This window comes from Pteropus alecto, unplaced genomic scaffold (genome assembly GCF_000325575.1).
Source record: "Pteropus alecto unplaced genomic scaffold, ASM32557v1 scaffold146, whole genome shotgun sequence".
Lineage (NCBI taxonomy): Eukaryota > Metazoa > Chordata > Mammalia > Chiroptera > Pteropodidae > Pteropus > Pteropus alecto.
In genome coordinates, this window is record NW_006442107.1 from 21,166,060 (window position 1) to 21,185,530 (window position 19,471).

General features: G+C 33.0%; 1 protein-coding gene across 3 annotated transcripts in view; it reads right to left on the reverse strand.

Moving 5' to 3' along the window:
* Positions 1–19,471, reverse strand: part of TAF4B (TATA-box binding protein associated factor 4b) — a 113,469-nt gene that overhangs the window by 47,944 nt on the left and 46,054 nt on the right. For 2 of the 3 annotated variants that reach the window (XM_025038666.1, XM_025038664.1), the window contains 2 exons: positions 4,641–4,810; positions 1,117–1,268 (listed from right to left, as the gene is read on the reverse strand). In XM_025038666.1, the coding sequence (XP_024894434.1) occupies positions 1,117–1,268; positions 4,641–4,810 (322 nt within the window). The remainder of the gene's footprint in view (positions 1–1,116; positions 1,269–4,640; positions 4,811–19,471) is intronic. The other variant, XM_006920014.3, reaches the window with a different exon arrangement.

Consider the following 19,471-nt stretch of genomic DNA (forward strand, 5'->3'; position numbering starts at 1 on the left):
ATCAGTAACTTACTTTATACCTTAAGGAACTAAAATAAAAAATGAGAGTGGGATCATTACTACTGACCTTACAGAAATAAGAAGGATTATAAGAGAATACTATGCATAATCATATGCCAACAAATTAAGATAACCTAGAATGGATAAGTTCTAGAAACACACATAAAGGGTGGGTTTTTCCTGATGATCACATATTTTTACACATTGGGGTGGGTTTTTCCTGATGATCACATATTTTTACATCAGTCCAGCAAAGTCTCACAAAGGTTTACACAAGTGAGGAACTCAGCAGCTATAAACAGCCCTTCCAAAATTCTAAATGAAGCAGAAAGACAGAAAAAAAAAAAAAAAAAACCCAAAAAACCCAGAATGATTGCTCCAGAGAACTTACTAGTGGTGTGACAGCTGATATAGCTCTGGATTCCTTTTATCCTATGGCCAGGACACCATTCTTGACGATCACCATTCTTGCACACTCAAAACCTCATAAGGTTATCTACATACTATGTTATAAAAATCTAGCTATGAACATTTCTTGATGTTGGGGAGAAAAGTTGTCATTTTTCTTTTCATTCCTCATCACCCAATAAATTCGTTCTCCCCCCCCAAACTGTAATTCAAATAAATCAAGTGCTTTCATCTTTATGATGACAAATGATCTGCTTCACACCACTAGGGTATTCTTGCATTTAATTTTTTTATAAAAGCAGCCAATGATGATAATGACTACACTAGTATTAGCATTCAATGCAATCATTTAACTTATTTAAAGGAACGTGAGTACTAGCAGAACACAGATCACTGAAGAGAACACAACTATCCGATATTCCATTCTAACATATCCTTCCCAATCAAAAGCTTTAGGAGGAGAAGCCTAAGGCAGAACAGATGTGTTTCAATCTACACTGACACAGAAGCTTTGGATACCTTTATAAACTCTTTTATTTGTCATGTAAGTGTATCCAAATAAGGCAAATTAGGAATGAGACTGATTTTCTACCAACATGAAATATGTCTCAACCATTTTCTTTCAAAATATACTTAGAATATGAATCCTTACAAAACAAAGAAACAAAACTACCTGAACATGATAAAGAGGAGAGAGAAGAGTCTTACTTCTTTAATGATCTCCTTTACCTTGTAAGTTGTCATTCGATGTTGAGCAATTGCTGTCAGTTTTTCTAGAAGGCCTCGTAATCGCTCCTGTGTTGCATGGGAGATCAAGTTCACAGCATCAGAGTTAAGTTCCGTAATGTCATGCTTTTTACCTGTGGAAGCAGAGAAAATCCATTACGTGTTTTAGTAGAGGCTGATAATTGAAATAATTAGCACAGCAGGTATTCTGTTCCCCCTGGAAGTCATACCCATTATGAATAAAGGTTTGGAGATTATGATTTTCCTGGTAAAGTCACAACTTCAAAGATCTTAGACATTATATTAATAAAACCTAGCCTGAAGCCTCAAAAAATATAGACATTGTTTCACTTAGCCTCTAGAATCATTCTCTTTGCAAGGTCATTTATAGGACAAAGTTAATAAGAACACAAATCAAGTCTAGTGTTCAGGGAGAAAAATGGTAACTGCAGAAATCAGTGCCATATTCTGTTAATTTTAGTAATTAAAAAAATAGAAAATTACATTTTGTCCTATTTGACACTGTTAACAATTTATGACATTTATTTCAATGAATTCAGACTGTCAGTCTCTGTTAATGCCTCACCTAAAAGACATACCTATACTCCAATCACGCTTATTTTTTGCACTAACTCATTCTGATAAATTGACCTAGTAATTAAATTACAAGTTGAAATGGGTTCAAAGTCTCGTTATTTCACCCATCCATTTGAATAACTTCTCTTTCACTATATATCCTTCCATAAACAAACCAAACTTCTATTCTTCCTTTTGCTAACTAGGATGAAACTTTCAGGAAAACAATTTGGACCACATACCCAAAGGCAAAAGTTCATTTATAAATCAACCTTATAACTATTTAAATAGTAATTCTCCAGCTCAGTGAAACCACCTGTATCAACAGAGACCTAAATCTAAAGATATAGGCAATTAGGTAGTCTAATTTAAATAAGCTTTTAATAGTGCTATTGTGTTTCTTTTTAATATATGCAGACACACAGAAATTTAAAAAATATCACTGTTTCTGCACGTCATCTAAAATGTATTCTTATATATGCATCAAAGTGTGAATGAGTATGACAAAAATAAACTTAAATAAAAGCCAGCAAATCTTAAATAAATTCTTGACACTATTCCATAATAAATAGTAAACATTAATTCATAATGCAGGCTACAATAAACTGGACAAGAGGAAGATATAAAATTATCCAACTTCAAAGCTAAACCTTCAAAATATAGTTCATTACTTTCTAGCAAAACTGAATTCATTGCCAATTTTAGATTCAAGAGGGGAAAACAAACTACAAAGTCAAATCTACTTTAATAAAACCAACATAAACAAATAGCGGGGGCCTTCTACAGAAGGGATAGTACAATTTCAAAACTATCCGATGATTAAAATTACAACTAAACACCGGGTAGGTAGGGAATGACATGCCAGTTCATGCTTAAATTAAAGAAAATGAACATTTACAAATATTTAGTGTTTTGCAGGGAAACTCTGAAAATAATTTCATATGTACGTATAAAATAGATAATTCATTCCATGTAAAAGACCATATTTTTAAAATATTAGAAATAAACAAGGCTGGGATTTGCAAACAATTTTAGGGCTTAGTGAACAATCAAATGTTCTAAGATCTTCACAAAACTGACAATAAAACATGACAAAGTTATAAAGTTAAATACCATAAGAAAACTTTCCACTTTTAAATAAAGCACCCACTTTAACAAAATCAACATGACTGATCAAGGAGATCTAGTTGGTGCTTGCAAGCTTCTTATGTGATTTCATAGAATGTCTGTGTAATTTAGGTAATTAGCAAAAAAAGGCAGAACACTGGCATGTTTACTCTTCTAACATATTCAAGTAGAAAAAAAATCCCTTTAAAAAAATTCTGTAAAGATAAAATTTTACTATAAATGGAAAACGTTCCTAGAAATACATAACTCTATTCACTCTATGGTATTTTTTTTTTTTAAGTGTAGATAATTTAGAAGTAAGAAGTTTTGCAATTTCCCATGATATTAAATGACTAGTTCGTGCTTCATCATTAAGAAATGAAAACACAATAGTTGGATCTAGAATTCTCCTTGAAAGCAGAGTCTACAAACTAAATCTGGTCTCTTTTAGGGTATTACATTTGATAGAAATACAGTCTTGCCTATTTATTTACATACAGTCTATGCTGCTTTTGCACTGTAGCTGCAGAGTTGAGTAGTTGTGACACAGACCACATGGCCCACAAAGCGGCAAATATTTACTATCTAGCCCTTTGCGAAAAACTGCCAATCCCCGTCCTAAACGATCGAAAATGCTCTTTCAATGCTAAAAAATTTTCTATCATATAATCAAGGTTTAAATCATGCTAGAAATAAAATTGTAAGGGAGAGGATTGACAAAGTAATCTACTTCTACTCTACCAAAGCTCCAGGTTACAAAGAGTTCAAATAAATACCAGGAAATTTCCCAAGGTGTCACAGGAAGTTATAGTGCCTAGGCTTGTTCCAACATTAAGAAACTAGATCTTGTACAGCACAAAATACATATGCAAAAAAGAAAACATGAAAGAGAGAAAGAGAGAGGGAAGAAGGGATAGGGGAGAAAAGTCAAACAAAACACAAGCAAACATTTTACAATCAGCTCTTCTGAATTCCTATCCTTTTGGACAACTTGTACATTCTAGCTTTTCATGATCGAAGAAAGATAATATATACCCAACTTAGAGATAAAAAAGTAGTAATTTGCATAGCATATAGTAGGTACTCAAATATTTATTGAGTAGTTTATAAAGAAAACTTAAAATATGTAATAGTAATGTACTTTGCAGTCCTTAAATATACCATGGGTATATCAAAAATCAGAAACCTTCACATTTTTGTTAGACCTTCGATATAAAATGTAAAGGCTCTTACTCAAAGGTCACTAGCACTGGTCCCCAAATTTGACATGGGTGAAGGAGGAAAGCTTATTTCCAGTAAGGCCCAGGGTCAGGACAAGAAATGAGATACCTCACACAATAATCTTTCACCAATCTGTCTCTTTTTTTCTGTTAATTTAGGGAGAGTACAGCCTTTCATATTACTGTGAGTTTGGTATTAAACAACAACAATGAAAAGCTGTTTGGCTCCAGAATAATACTGGTATGTTCTCTTTCATTTCCTTTCACATACTGCAGAACCCTAATATTTTAATTCAGTTCTTTTAATGAAAAGGTGGGTTTAACTTTCAGGACTGAGATATATTCATATAAAAACATATACATCTCCCATTAAGAAATATGAATAAAATATTAACTTGTTTTCTAACCCAGAAACCACTGGTTATACATGACTTATGTTAATAGTTTTAAAATAAAATATCTCTTTATGTAATTACTATGACATCTTATTTATTTCCAGAGCCTTATGTAAGCCTTAGAGTTCCAGCTAAGCTACCTCTTTGAATAACATTTTCCATGGAATGAATAGTCCCATTGGATCAATAATCATAAGTTTGCACTTACCAATGTCCAAAATTCTCTTTTGTAGAGCTCCAATGAAAAGAAATGGTTCATCTTTACATGACTGAATGAGCGTGCCAACCAATTCAGAGTTTGTTGCTAAGATGCAAGCATTTTCTTCATTGAGGCTGACTCCTGCCATGGAAGTTACATCATTGATATCATCTTCATCTCTAAAAGAAAACAAAGATATAGCTTTTTGGTGGTGGTGGTGGTGGTGGTGCTTATGAATGATTTGAGAGCAAAAAATTATAGATCTCTCCTTATAAATAAGGACATAATTTTATTCAATTCATCCAAATGAAAAGAATTGAAGAATGGCTATCTTTCCCTGTAAGCCTTTAAAATTAACTAGTATTTCTAACCACTGTGTACATTTAATATCAGAAAAATAAATCAGAAGCAACTTTGTCTTCTAGTGCCCAACTCCTTCTCTCAGTTTAGTAAATGAGATATACCAAGAAGGATTTGGAACTATACTATGTTATCCACAAATTCCTTGCAATGAAAGACACAGAAATGAAAACAGACTTCTTTGTTTTCATCCAAGATGATTAAAAGCCCTTCAGATTTCCCCAGTGCACTACACTGTTCCACTGAGGGGTAGCAGAAATTACCTAGTCATAAAAGATCCATACCCATACAAAGGGACTTGAGAAGCAGCTTTATTGACTAGCTATTCTGAAACCAAATGGTTAAAACTAGTTTTGTTTTTCTGTTTCAGACTTTTGGTGTGCTCCATCTGTACTCATTGAATTCATTAAACCACATCCTTGAGCAAATGGCTGCAAAGAGCCTATATATAACATATAAAATTAAACACACACATTTACAAAAGACATACATGTAAAACGTAAAATGTCTGAGCTCCTTATCTTGTACCAGCAAAATTAAATAGTTGTTTTTATCTAACAGAATTGCTAAATGGCTATAGTAGTAAGATGAGTATATATATAAATGTTTAAGGATAGAAAGAGTCAGACAGAGAGAGACAGAGAGAGACAGACAGAGAAAGAGAGAAAGAGAGAGAGAGAGAGAGAAAAAAGAAATTCTAAAATTTCTTCAAGGCACCTTTATCACCTATATAATAACAAGCACATTACTGATCATAACGTCCACAACAATGTATAACTTACGTAAACATGATTATATAAAAAAATGTTGTTTCTCTTTATTGCATGGACCAAATGGTACACCATGTGGTCTCATGTCAATAGATTTACATTATGAACCTCTCTGACAATGCATTTGTGCACAGAAAAAGGAAATAAATTATAATTGTCAAGTACTCAAGAAATGAAGGCCTCTGGTGTTCAACTTTAAAAAGCAGCACAATGGGGTAGGAAATGGTTCCTACTTAAAACGTATACGTATATGAGATGTAAACTAAAGAAAGTAAAGTGATAGACATAGCAGTTGAAAGTAAAGAAAAAAATGGTCTTATAATCAAAACAGTATATTTAAAAGTTCAACATTAAAAGGTATGTTTTTGCAATGGCAAAAAGAAAAAAGTAAAGCAATTAATATCTCAAACTAACAAATGAAATATTCAATATAAAGAAACTATATGAATATGGTTGGACTCCACCTTATCAAATGTCACAGACGTATTGTCAGAAGTATGAGAGGCTGAGAATGGGTCTAAAAATCAATTTGCCATCTATGTAAATAAAATAATATGTCCAGAAACATCTATATACCTAAAGTCTAAGTGTATAAAGATGAACCAAGATCTGAGTGAAAAAGTATTTTAAGAGGTGTGACTAACAAGTATTTTTAAAAAACCAAGTATCAAGAGAATAAAAAGACAAGCCACAGACTGGGAGAAAATATTTGCAAGACACACATCTGATAAAGGACTATTATCCAAAATATACAAAGAATTCTTAAAACCCAACAGTAAGAAAACAAACAACCTAATTAAAAACCAGGCCAAAAACCTGAACAGAAACCTCAACAAAGAATATACAGATGCCAATAAGCATATGAAAAAAGGATCCACATCTTATGTCATCAGAGAAATGCAAATTAAAATGAGATAACACTACGCACCTATTAATTGGCCAAAATTCTGAACACTGACAACACCAAATGCTGGTGAGGATGTGGAGCAATAGTAATTTTCATTCGTTGCTGGTGGGAAGGCAAAATGGTATAGCCACTTTGAAAGACAGTTTGGCAGTTTATTATAAAACTAAATGTACTCTTACCATACGATTCAGCACTTGCACTCCTTGGTATTTACCTAAAAGAGCTGAATATTTACTTCCACATAAAAACTTGTGCACGAATGTTTGTAGCAGCTCACTCGTTAACTGCCAAAATGTTGAAACAACCAAGATGTCCTTCAGTAAGTAAATGGATAAACTGTGGTACACCCAAACAAATAAATACAAATCAGTGCTAAAAAAATTTGAGCTATCACACCATGAAAAGGCATGGAGGCAACAAATGCACATTACTAAGTGAAGGAAGCCAATTTGAAAGGGTAAATAATGGTAATTTCAACTATATGATACTCTGGAAAAGACCAAACTACAGAGACAGTGGCTGCCAAGGAGTTAAAGGGGAGGAAGGAAGGGATGAATAGGTAGAGCCCAGAGTATTTTTAGGGCAGTGGAACCACTCTGTGTGATACTATAATGGTAGATACATATCATTATACATTTGTCAAAACCCATAGAAGGTACAACACTATGAGTGAATCGTAATATAAATTATGGACTTTGGGTGATAATGATGCATCAGTGTAAGTTCATCAATCATAACAAATAGATCACTCTGATTGTAGATGTTGATAATGAGGAAGGTTGTGACTATGGTGGAAGGAGAGGGAATTCTCTACATTTGATTTTACTGTGAACCTAAAACTGCTCTAATAAACAAAGTCTATTTTAAAAAAATGACCAAGTACACATCAATGAAAAGTCAGTTCACTCCAAAACAGAATCCTAACCAGTTACTTAATATATCTGAGCCTCAAATTCTTCTTCCCCTGAAAAACCAATTAACTTAGAGTAGGTGCTTCCTAAGGTCTCCCTCAGCCACTCCAAAGAACAAGACAGCTCTCTTTGACCTGATTCAGAACAATCACCAAAGTTTACTGTAAAGTGAAGGGAAAAAAAAGAAAAACAATGTGCAGAATACACAGTACCTTAAAAAAATTACACAACACACATACACACATGGAAAGATACATGAGAAATTCCCCTTGGGAAAGTGAAATAGAGAAAGAGAGATAGGAATAAGGCTTATACCATATTATACTCCTTTCTACCTTTTGAATTTTGTACTATGTACATGGATTACCTAATCAAAATGATTAGTGATATTAAAAAAATAAGTAAACATTTAGAGCAAGAAAACTGGAGATAGAAAATAAGATGAAGTTTAGACATATAACCTCATCCTTCCCTTAAAAATAAAATCAGAATCATTTAAGTTATAGACACATGGCCTTTATACACATGCACGTAACATTGAATGTTTATAATTTCAGATGTGTGTCAGGGTACACAGGCCCTGCAAACTGCCCCTTGCATTCACAGGAGGGTTCCTGCATAGTCCCTGTTAAGATTTCACACATAGGCTGCAGAGAGCAATACCAGGCCTACTTACTACCAGTTCCTAGCATAGTACTAGAATGGAATAGAATTTATCAATGAGGAGACAGTCCCATGTTTTTTTAGAATGTTCTTGCAGCTCTCATCTGCAAATAAGCAGAGAACTAACCACCCAATAAGATCTGTTCTTGCCTATCTTCCCTCTGCCTATCTGGCCCCAAGCTGAACACAACTCCCTCTAGTAGAGCTGCCAGTTGCTATGGTTACAGAGGGCAGCAGTAGAGGAAGACCCCTCTTGAGAAAAGAGGAAAAGGTGCCACAATAAACAGTACCCAAGCCATTTTAAACTTCCTCCAAGAAAGTAGACAGACTGGAGGAAAGCAAAGACAACACAGTGTTGTAACAGCAGTATCAATAAGGCTAAGACAGTAATAAAGGCTTTGATGTTGAGGCTTATTTGTGATTGTGGTTCGATTTTAATTTTAAAAGAAAAGGAAGTGAGAACCTCCGAATCACATCTTCAAGTTTTCTGGACTAATGTGGTGCTTGCCTTTTGATGAAGGCTCTGTTAAAAACAATGTTTTATTTTTAAAGACATACAAAAAAGAAATTTAATAGTGCCTCAGTAGAAAAAGGCTTCCAACTTAGATTCTGTGGGGTGTAATAGGGTACTATACAAAAAGTAAAGAAGTATTACCTAATTATCATTAATGCCTTGTATTCTGGCTTCTGAAACTGATGAAATTTTTTAGCTTTGTGCCTGCCTCTTAAGATCTATAATATCACCCAACTACTAATTCTTCTAACGAAGAGTGAATCACATCACTTTCCTATTCAAAATCTTCCATGTTCCCACGAACTCAACCTGATATTCAAGGCTTTCCAGATAATGACCTTAGCTTAGTCCTCCCTCTCTCACTATTCACTATTGAATAGCTCCTACTGATTCTGGCCTTTGCTCAGGCTATTTATTCCCTTCCTGTTATAGTCTTCAACAACTCTTGCTTTATTATCTTTCAGCTGTCAAAGCCTTATCCATAGCCAGGCCTACCTCAAATGCCTACTTTAGAAATGCTGGTTTAGTTTGTGTTTATACTTTTAAAGTATTTGTCCAATTGCTAAACCTTCTGAACTGCTGAGAACACGTTTTGTCTCTGTTATGATGGGTCTTACTCTGTCTTCTACTCTAATAACCCACATAAACTCCAACCAGAATAATTTTATTGATATTAATCATGTTTATGTATATCATTCCTCAGAGTAGTGTATAAATGGTACTTAAATAGTTGAGAAATTTCTTTATGTTCAGAACAGTGTGCTGTTTATCTATTACAATGTATTGGCAAGCAGAAGAACGCAAGTAAAAATGATAAAGGCGGAGTCAAAATGCCTACTATGGAATCTAGACTCTGTCACTTAGTATTTATGTGAAATAAAACAAACCGATTAATCTCTCTAGACCCGCGTCTTCAGTTAAGTCGGGGACGTTATAGTCCCCATATCTTAGAGAGAGGATTGAATAAAGTAATCCATACTGTGGAAAAATTATCTTTATAAAGAGCACTTACAAATATCTAGGGAAAAGGCCAACAATCCAATGGAAAAATAGGCAAAGCATAAGAATCTTCAGTTAACAGAAAATTTAAAATGACTCAAATATATGATGTTCTACCCCACTCATAAGAGAAATGTAAGATATGATTTTTCACCTATTAGATTGGCAAATTTTTTCAAGTTTACTAGCACATGTGAAAATATAGTACCTTAAGCATTGTTGGTCAGAGTATAATTTGTTAACGCGACCTCCATGGAATGCTGTTTGACATTATCTGACAATTTAAAATGAATAAGCTGCTCTTCCTAGAAATGATGAGAAATGATAGTAATTGCAGCTTTGTTTTCCTTGTACAAAACACTGGAAACAACCTAATGCCCGTCATTATGTAATTGTTAAAAATACCAAATCACAATGAATATATACTGACTTAGTATAATCTCCAAGATTAATTACTACTAAGTTGTAAAAACCAAAATGTAAAACATATGAATTGTATACTACTATCTGTGTTGAAAAGGTTTTATCTAGAAAGATACAAAATCAATTGCTAACAGTGGCTGGCTATAAGATGAGCCTGGCTAGATAGCAGAGGGAAAAAGAAGCAAGGGAGAACCTTATTTTCCCACTGTATATCCTTTTGTACCTTTTGAGTTGTATGCATATATGTATTACCTAGTCAAATAAGTAAGTTGCTCTAAAAAAATATATACAAAAAAATTTATTCTTAAAATATCAAGTTGTTCCCTTAGATTACTAATCTCTGGAAAAGCCCAAACCTAATCTCTGGTAAAGAAGTTCGGCTTCAATATATATATATTACCATTCTCAGGTATAACCTCTACTTTACCCCAGCCAGTATGTAAACTCACACAACACCCTGTTTATTCCTCCAGCTCTATGCCTATTTTAAAGTTATTTTTCTCATGGGAAAGTCTTTTTGTCTTTCGTATTATTAACTCAAATGCAACACAGTATATTGCAGCATTTCTCAAACTTTTGTGATTTTTAGGAACCACTTAAAAGTATATCTCACAATCAAATACACACACACACACAGCACCCACAATTCTCATTCAGTGGGTCTATGATGGAGACCAGAAACCTGGAATTTTTAACTAACACACTTAGGTGACTGTGTTAGACTACACAGGCTAGGAAAAATACTGATAACAAAATTAAGAGTACCAATTCTACAGTTAAAGAGATCAAGTTTCAGTCCCTGTTCTGACAATTTTTAAAAGAATAATCGTGAACAAGTTTCTTCCTACCTCTATTCATCGATCCCTTTATCTGCAAAAGGGAGGTGAAAACTGTACCTATTATGTGATTTTGAATAAAAACTATATTAGAAACAAAAAATGAGTATTTATTCATTGAAAACTAACAAAACAATTACATGCTAACATAAATACCATTCTTATGAAAACTAACAATACCAAAACTAAAACATAATTAGAAGAATGGCAATGTTTTCTATTTTTGCAAATCTCTTTAAAAATCCATTGGTCCTCTTCATATTGGATGGATCTTTTATTGATGCATGGTTTTGTAACATCATGTGTTGGTAATGCGGAAAATATTGGTTCACCGAGTTATACAGATCTTCCAAATTTAGACTCATTATACATGTGAATCTAAACTCACAGGTTAATATCTGCACCAATCTAATAAGAAAGTCTAAGTTTGGGAAGTTGTTAAGCTCATGGTAATAAATACGACTTTTCCAAATTTTATTTTTCTTGAAAAGCCCAAACCTTATCACTGGCAAAAAATATTGTCTGTTGTTTTCTCTGAAGTAACAGACTCACTTTTTTATTTTCAAGAAAATGCTTGTCAAATTCCCAAGTTTAAGTAACCATAGTTTGTCAGTTGTTCTTTGTTCTTTCAAGTAAAAATGGTGCTCCATGAAAAAAGTGGTTCAGCTCACAACTGCAACATAAGCACAAGTACTTGAGGCAACCATGATACTTTGGCATGCTGGGGAGAGCTTTAAGAGCTTACACAAACTTCCCATTTTGTCATGCAGAATATTAAAAAGGTGTGTACTGAAGGATAGAGACTTCATGAAATAATGTGTACTGCTTCATTAAAAACATTTTTAAAAAACTAGCTGCTTTTTCTTTTTGTTTACTGTGAATGTGTGAGAGTAAAGAATAAATGGCTAAAAGTATGGCTTGGTGACCCTGTGTTGGTCAATGTTAAGGTGCCAGCTGTTTTACCATCATGGCTTTTAAACCATCAAAGCAAATAATATACGGAAAAGGGCAAAAAAACCATGATATTATTATGAAAAATTTTTTGGCCTGAAAACTCCCTGAAAGAATCTCAGTTTCAAAATTTTCTATAGACCACATTTTGAGACCTGATGGTCTATACTTACAGTACTAAACCTATATTAACTATCAAGAAATACGATTGTAAAAATACAAATTTTTGCCCAGGTCCAGTCTCCAGAGATTTCATTCTGGATGAGCCTCACAGTCAAGGATTTTAACAAGTTCCCTGGGTAATTCTGAAATTGATCTATATAATACTAGTAAATATTTATAAACTGTTTCAAAAGTACCTAGCATCCCTTTCCTATATTTATATATTCTTAAATGAATGATTAAGCCTGTTAAGAAATTTTTACTATAAATCATACCACAGCACTATCATTGCCTCTTGGCTTTGAGCCTTCTTGAAGATGCCCATGACATAAAAAAGATATGCCCTGTCTCTTGTCCACCTAACTTCAACATTTGCTTTATGGTGTATCTACCCCCATTTCTCCTTCCCAGCTCATTCTTCATGGAAGTGCAACACATTTTTTTCCTAAATAACATTTACTATGATAAAATCTGGCTAATAACTTTGAAAGATGTCACAATCTCATCTCCCAATTTTCATTCCTGTAATTTCTCTGTAAGAAATGTTTAAGAACTTATTTTCTAACAAGATTTAGCATAAGGCAACTCTACCAAGAAGACTTTTTTGATGAATTTTAACTCTAGGTTTAGAGTTAATCTGGGCACAGCTCACATGGATGCTTCTTCCTGTCTCTCCTTTGTCTTTACAAGGTGAGAGTGTTTTTTGTCACCAGAGACTGTTTTCTCTTTAAGTCCCTGCTTTGGAATGATTTAACCACATATATATTTTATAATCAATATGTATTATTGATACACTTGTACATATAAGGACAAATAGACTCAGTAAATAAATATCAAAGTAATGAATTACATAAGAAGCAAGGTAGAATACATTTAATGAACACTAGAGAATCTGATTCCTGCAATATGAAAAAATGGACATTAAAGTTGGTGGAATAATATTATCTATGAAAATAGCATGTAACCTTATTCTATATATTTTTTTATTTTCTAAAAGCGGCTTTTAAAGAAAAAAATTTTAATCACACTAAACTCCTAGCTGTTAAAATACCTTTGCTAACGGAAGTAATATATATTATTCATATATATTTTATTATTTCTCTTTAAAATATAAGGACTCTTAAAAAAAACTATAAAGCCTTATCACATCTTCAAAAAAAATGACAATAATTCCTTATCATCATCAAATAGCCAATCAGTTTAAGTAGGGCTAACTATACAAACATGCAGAAGTACTATAATATTTGACACTTCTGATTCTGAAATATGAAGAATAAACATGAATCTCTGGCACTCTCTGGTGGTTAAAAACTATATAGCTTTCTTTACTCATCCCAAGTATACTGACAAGCAGATCAGAAAATATAATTTTTAGTGGGAAGTCCCGAATAACAATTTTTTTTTTTTTTTGGTTAAACAGGTAGTTTTGAAAAAGTAGGCAGATACTACCTGCTACTAAACCTCATCCAGTTAAGTCAAGACAAAATCTAATGCCATATGCTAATACTTATTATTTACCAAGAGTTAATATCAAGGGTCTATTTTAAGCTTCATTTCAACAATAACTGAAGTGATATTGATATTAATATCCAAGAAAGCAAATTAAAAAAAGACATCATTAAAAGATATGCATAAAACCATGTATGACTCGAATTACTAAAAAGTATTATACAAAATTAAAAACTGTATCTTAGTGCAAAAACAAAAGATATCTTAAAAAATAATTAAGATTATAGGTACTCCTATTCTCTTTTTCAAAATTCATTATTTCAACAAAATGTCTATTATGAATCAGGTATTGTTCTAAACATTATACAACAGTAAACCAAAGTTATTATAAATTGTCAGAGAGATTCAAAAAATAGGAAACACCAGGAAAACTAAACAAATGAATAAGGATAATTTTAGATAAGTGCTTTAAGACAGTGGATGTGATTGAAGAAGCCACTTTCCATTGATTGGCCAAGCAAAGACTCTCTAAAAAGATAACTCAAACTTCTAGATTGAATTAAGAAGGACCGAGCCATATGAAGACTGGCGGACAGAGAGCCCAGGGAATAGCACTACTAAAAAATGTACAGTGGGAACATGATTAGTGTGTTTGAAGAACAGAAAGAAAGCAAACAAGGAGTCCAGGTCCCTAAAACCATGAACCCATTATAGCTGTAATGGTCTGCCTACTTTCAGTTTTCCTGAATATCAAGTAATCTTTCTCATGCTACTATTTTTCAGTTTATCTGTTATCTACAACCTTACTTAATTCTAACAACTATAATTATGGTTCAACATGGTTCACACCATAAAGTAGTCCATTCTTTCCCAAATTAACATAATCACATAAGCTCAATGCAAAATTTTCACAGAATTGCTCTGCCATTTCTAAAATCCACATGCTATAGAAAAATAACAAGTCAAATCAAGACACCTTTGATAAAAAAGGAATTTAAAAAACACTGTCAGATATGAAAACAAATAATGAAGGTATAATTGAGAACATAAAAATATTAATACAGAAATAAAACAAAGACACAGCATTAAAATAAATCCTAGAAATGCAGCCTTGTATAAATGAGAATTTACTATAAGATACAGGTGGCATTTCAAATCGGAAAGGTAAGAATGATGAATTCTTCAGTAACTACTTTTGAGATGAGCAATCCAATTGGGAAAAAGTTAATTTCTGCTTCAGACATTTACAAAGATAAAATCAAGAATTACTGAAGATGAAAAAGTATGTGTGCATATATGAGGTGTACGTGTATAGATATCTTGAAAGAAAATATAGAATCACATCATTATGAGCTCAGAATAGGGAAGGATTTCTTAGAATAAGGTAAAATTCAAAAGCCATATAGAAAAAGTGATAAATCTAATATTGTGACTTAAAAATCTTCATATAACAAAAGACACTGAAAATAAAGTTACACATTAAAGATTAAGAGAAAAATATTTACGACATATACAACAAATAATTATTCTCCTATACATATATACGTATGTATGTATATAAATCTAGAAGCAATAAGCACTCAACAGACAAATGAGCAAAAGCAACAAGGTAGAAATTTCCCAAAGAAAATACTAATGGTGACACTTTTGCTTCAGGCAGTAAGTACACTAGATTTACTGAGAAGAAATTACATGGCATTATAACTGGACCAGCATAAGACAGTTTCATTCTAGCGTTGGGTACACAATTGTTAAAAGGGTGTCAGTAAAAATAAGCAATGAGCACACAGACTGCCTTAGGGGCAAATGCCTGTGGCTAGTACTAGTTCTTGAGCCTCTGTTAAAGTGGAGAAATTTTATCTGAGACTGCTGATTAATAAGTCAGGTTCCCTGGAACAAGATGAAAGTGATCTCAAGTCAATAGTCATCCCAGGTTCTACAGTCCTAAATCCTCTCTGGAGTAAAGCAAACTTAATTTGGGCCATCGAGTTTAATTGGATCTATCCATTCAATAAAGTTTTAAATTCAATAATATTTTTCACTTCTCAACGTCATATTTGGTTCTTTTACAATTCTTTTTATTAACTTCTTAACAGGTAATTGTTATTCATTTTTGTGATTTCACATTTTATTTTTAACCATTTTATAATAGTTTTTAATATTGAATATTTATTTGACCATCCAATGTTTGAAGTCATTTGAGTTCCAAATGTGTTGCTGTTTCCCTGAAGTTTAACTCAGGCTGAAAGTGAACGCATACATGGATATCAGAAAACAATGGAAAGATATTTTTAAAGAGCTGAAAGAATTAATAATTCTAATCTTACTCCTGACATCACTGTCTACATAAATAACCTAAAAAAATCTAAAAATTATCAGAAATAAGAACATAACAAGTTGGCATATGATTTTTTTAAAAACGGCAACCTGCTTTCTACATTCTAGGAACAGAATAGGCAATTACCAAAAATGTTATTTATAATAGCAATAAAAAAGTGCCTACCTAAGAATAAACCCAACAGATAAATGCAACAAATTGTGTACAGCCTGTAGACATAAAAATATCACTATTGAAATATATCAAAGAAGGCATGCATAAGTGGAGACATAAATCATGTTCATAGATAGAAGGCTCAAAATTATACAATATCAGTGAAAAACAGTGGATCTATGGACTCAAGGCCATGCCAATTCAAATTCCAGTAGAGATTTTGGTGGCATTTAAACTGATACTTAAATTTACACAAAACAGCAAAATCCCAAGAACGGCCAAGGAAATCAAAAAGAGCAGGAGGTAAGGATATGAAAGTGGAGAGAGGAGAAGAAATAAAGGAGAAGAAGAGGTAGGTAGGGTATATGCCTTAACAAATATAAAATTTATTTTAAAGTTATAGTAAATTGAGCCACATGCTATTGTAAAAAAATTAACCAATAAGAGAAAAGAGAGAAAAATAAAGATAAACTAAAAGAATAGATAGTTCAGAAAAGACTCATGTATATGTGACATAGAAGACATTAATGATCAGTGACGAAAGACAATTCATTAATGCTGCTAGGACAAGTGATTAAATATATATGTGTGTTGGCAGGTATATATATATATTTTCATATATATATTAATATATTTCATGTATATGTTTCATATAAATATATATTGAAAAACTGAATTACCATTGCTACCCCATGCCATAAGAAAAAAACAAAACAATAAAACAAAAATTAAACACTGTTAGGAGAAAGATTTAAATAAAAGGTAAAACTTCAAAACCTTCGGGAAACTATAAAGGACACTAACTTTATGATACTAATGAGGATAAATAAAACATCAATAAGCAATTCATAAAAGAAATTGCTAAGATCAACTACTTTAAAATCAGCAATTCCTGTTCATCAAAATATACTATAAAGTGAATTGAAAACACTAACTCTAACAGATGTCTGCAATACACAAAATATATAAATTGTATAAGGATTTCTGCTTCTGTTGTAGACCATCACTTATGACAGCTGTCCTGATCAATAAATACCAATAAAGCCAGAAAAATTATTTTTAAGTCTGAAGGCAGAAAAGTGCCAAGGGAACCAGGTCTCGATGGGTCAAAGTCCCAAGAGAAGAGAACCTCAATGAAGAAACCCCAATTTTCTCCATGTTGTTTTTCCTTTGGGGATGTGTTAATGTAAAACAAGAAACTAAGAAGCCATTGACAGGGCAGCTACTAAGAAGTAGGAAAGTGAAGAGAGTATTAGACAATCTCACGAGGATAGAGAAACAAAAAGTTAGAGTTCGAGGCTGCTAAGACTTGAGGGATTGGCCATGATCCTATTAAGAGGTGAGGCACAAAGAAGCAGGCCTGACATTACATGATGACTTTTTTCCCTGGAGGCTTTTAGCATTGAAGCTCTGAGGAAGAAAAATCAAAGAAGCCTCGTAAAAAGCTTATAAAATGCACTGTGAGGAGGAGGATTCTGGGAAGATGGCAGAAAATTAAACATCATTAATCTCTCTGTTGAAACTATTTTGGAACTTTCAAGTCTACTGAAGGCTTGTAACTTCCTGGGGAAGGTTTAGAAGGTAAATTTGTGGTTAATTTTGGTCAATTTTACCTGTTAGTTTGGCAGGGGTCTTATCCATCCCCCAGTCTTGAGGCAGACGGTTATGCACCTGTGGAGCAGTTTGCACACAGCTTGCAGGAACTATGATGTGTAAAAACAATCTGTCCTCCAACTATCAGGATTATATGCTCTGATCACTCACTAATGGTTGTTTCTGATCTCGGAGGTACAGATGAGGTGGGTGCCCACTGTCGCTGCAACTCTTCCCTTTGTTCCAAGGCCCTCACTTTCTAGCCAAAATAACTTCCAGGGCACTTACCAAGGGCCAGTCCCCTCTTTCTCCCATCTCCTCACTTTCCTCTTTTTTTCCCTTTTGGAAGCCAGACATGAAAGATTAGGACATTCAAAGACAACTGCATATATGGGGAAAATTAGAAAGTGAACACATGCCCAAGGAAAGGCTAAGCCTATGAAAAGATCTGAGAAGATCTAAAATGTATATCTCAAGCTGATCCTACAATCAAAAAAACAAACAAAACTCTAGTAGACACTGGAGAATGAGGAGAATCTAATTTTCAGAGTTATTGTAACTCTGATGTCCAGTTTTAAACAACAAAAAAAATCACAATACACACAAAGAAACATAAATTTATGGCCCAAAGGGGAAAAACATTCATAAAAACTGTCCCAGAAAAAGACCTGAGGATAAATGTACTAAAGCAAAGACTTTAAAACAACTGTTCTAAAGATGTTCAAGGAATAAAAAGATAGGAGGAGAGTCAAGAAAATGATGTATGAACAAAATGGAAATATCAATAAAGAGACAGAAAACTGAAAAAAATAATTCTGGAGCTGAAAAGTATAATAACTAATATGAAAAATTCACTAGAGGGATTCAATGGCATATTAGTAAAGGCAGAAGAAAGAATCAGTGAACTTGAAGATAAAAAAAAATAGAAATTACTTGGTGTGAGGAACAGGGGAAAAAAAGACTGAAAAGTAAACAAAGCCTATGAGACACCATCAAATGGTCAAATATATACATTATAGGGGTCTCGGAAGGTGAAGAGGGGAAAGAAAGAATATTTGAAGAAATAATGGCTGAGAACATTTCAAATTTGAGAAATGACATGAATATAAACATCAAAGAAGCTCAACGAATCCCAAGTAAGATGAACTCAAAGAGATTCACATTGAGACACATGATAATCAAACTTTCAAATGACAAAAACAAAGAGAATCTTGATAGAAGCAAGATAGAAGTGGACTTATCACATAAATGAGACCCTCAAAAAAGATTCTGAGTAGATTCCTCATCAGAAACTTTGGAGGCCAGAAGGCATGGGCTGGTACATTCAAAGTGCTAAAAGAAAAAAGAAGTTAACCAAGAATCTTATAGCTGGCAAAACTGTCCTTCAAAAGTAAGGGAGAAATTAAGACAGGCCAGATAAACAAAATCTGAAGAATTCAGGTTTTGTTGTACCAGTAGACCTGCCTTACAAGAAATGTTCGAGGGAGTCCTGCAGGGTAAAAGGAAAGGACACTACATAGTAATTAGAAGCTACATGAAGAAATTAAAATCTCAGTAAAGGTAAATATGTGGGCAATTATAAAAAGCCAGTATTATTTTAATAATGGTTTATAACTCCATTTTTTGTTTTCTATGACTTTAGAGACAAATACACTAAATAAAAACAATTATGTCTAAAAGCTGGAATTATTTTAACTTTGATTTATAACTCCACATTTTGTTTTCCACATAATTTAAGAGACTAACACATTTAAAAGATTATAAGTTTATGCTTTGGGGTACACAAGGTATAAAGATGTAATTTCGCAATA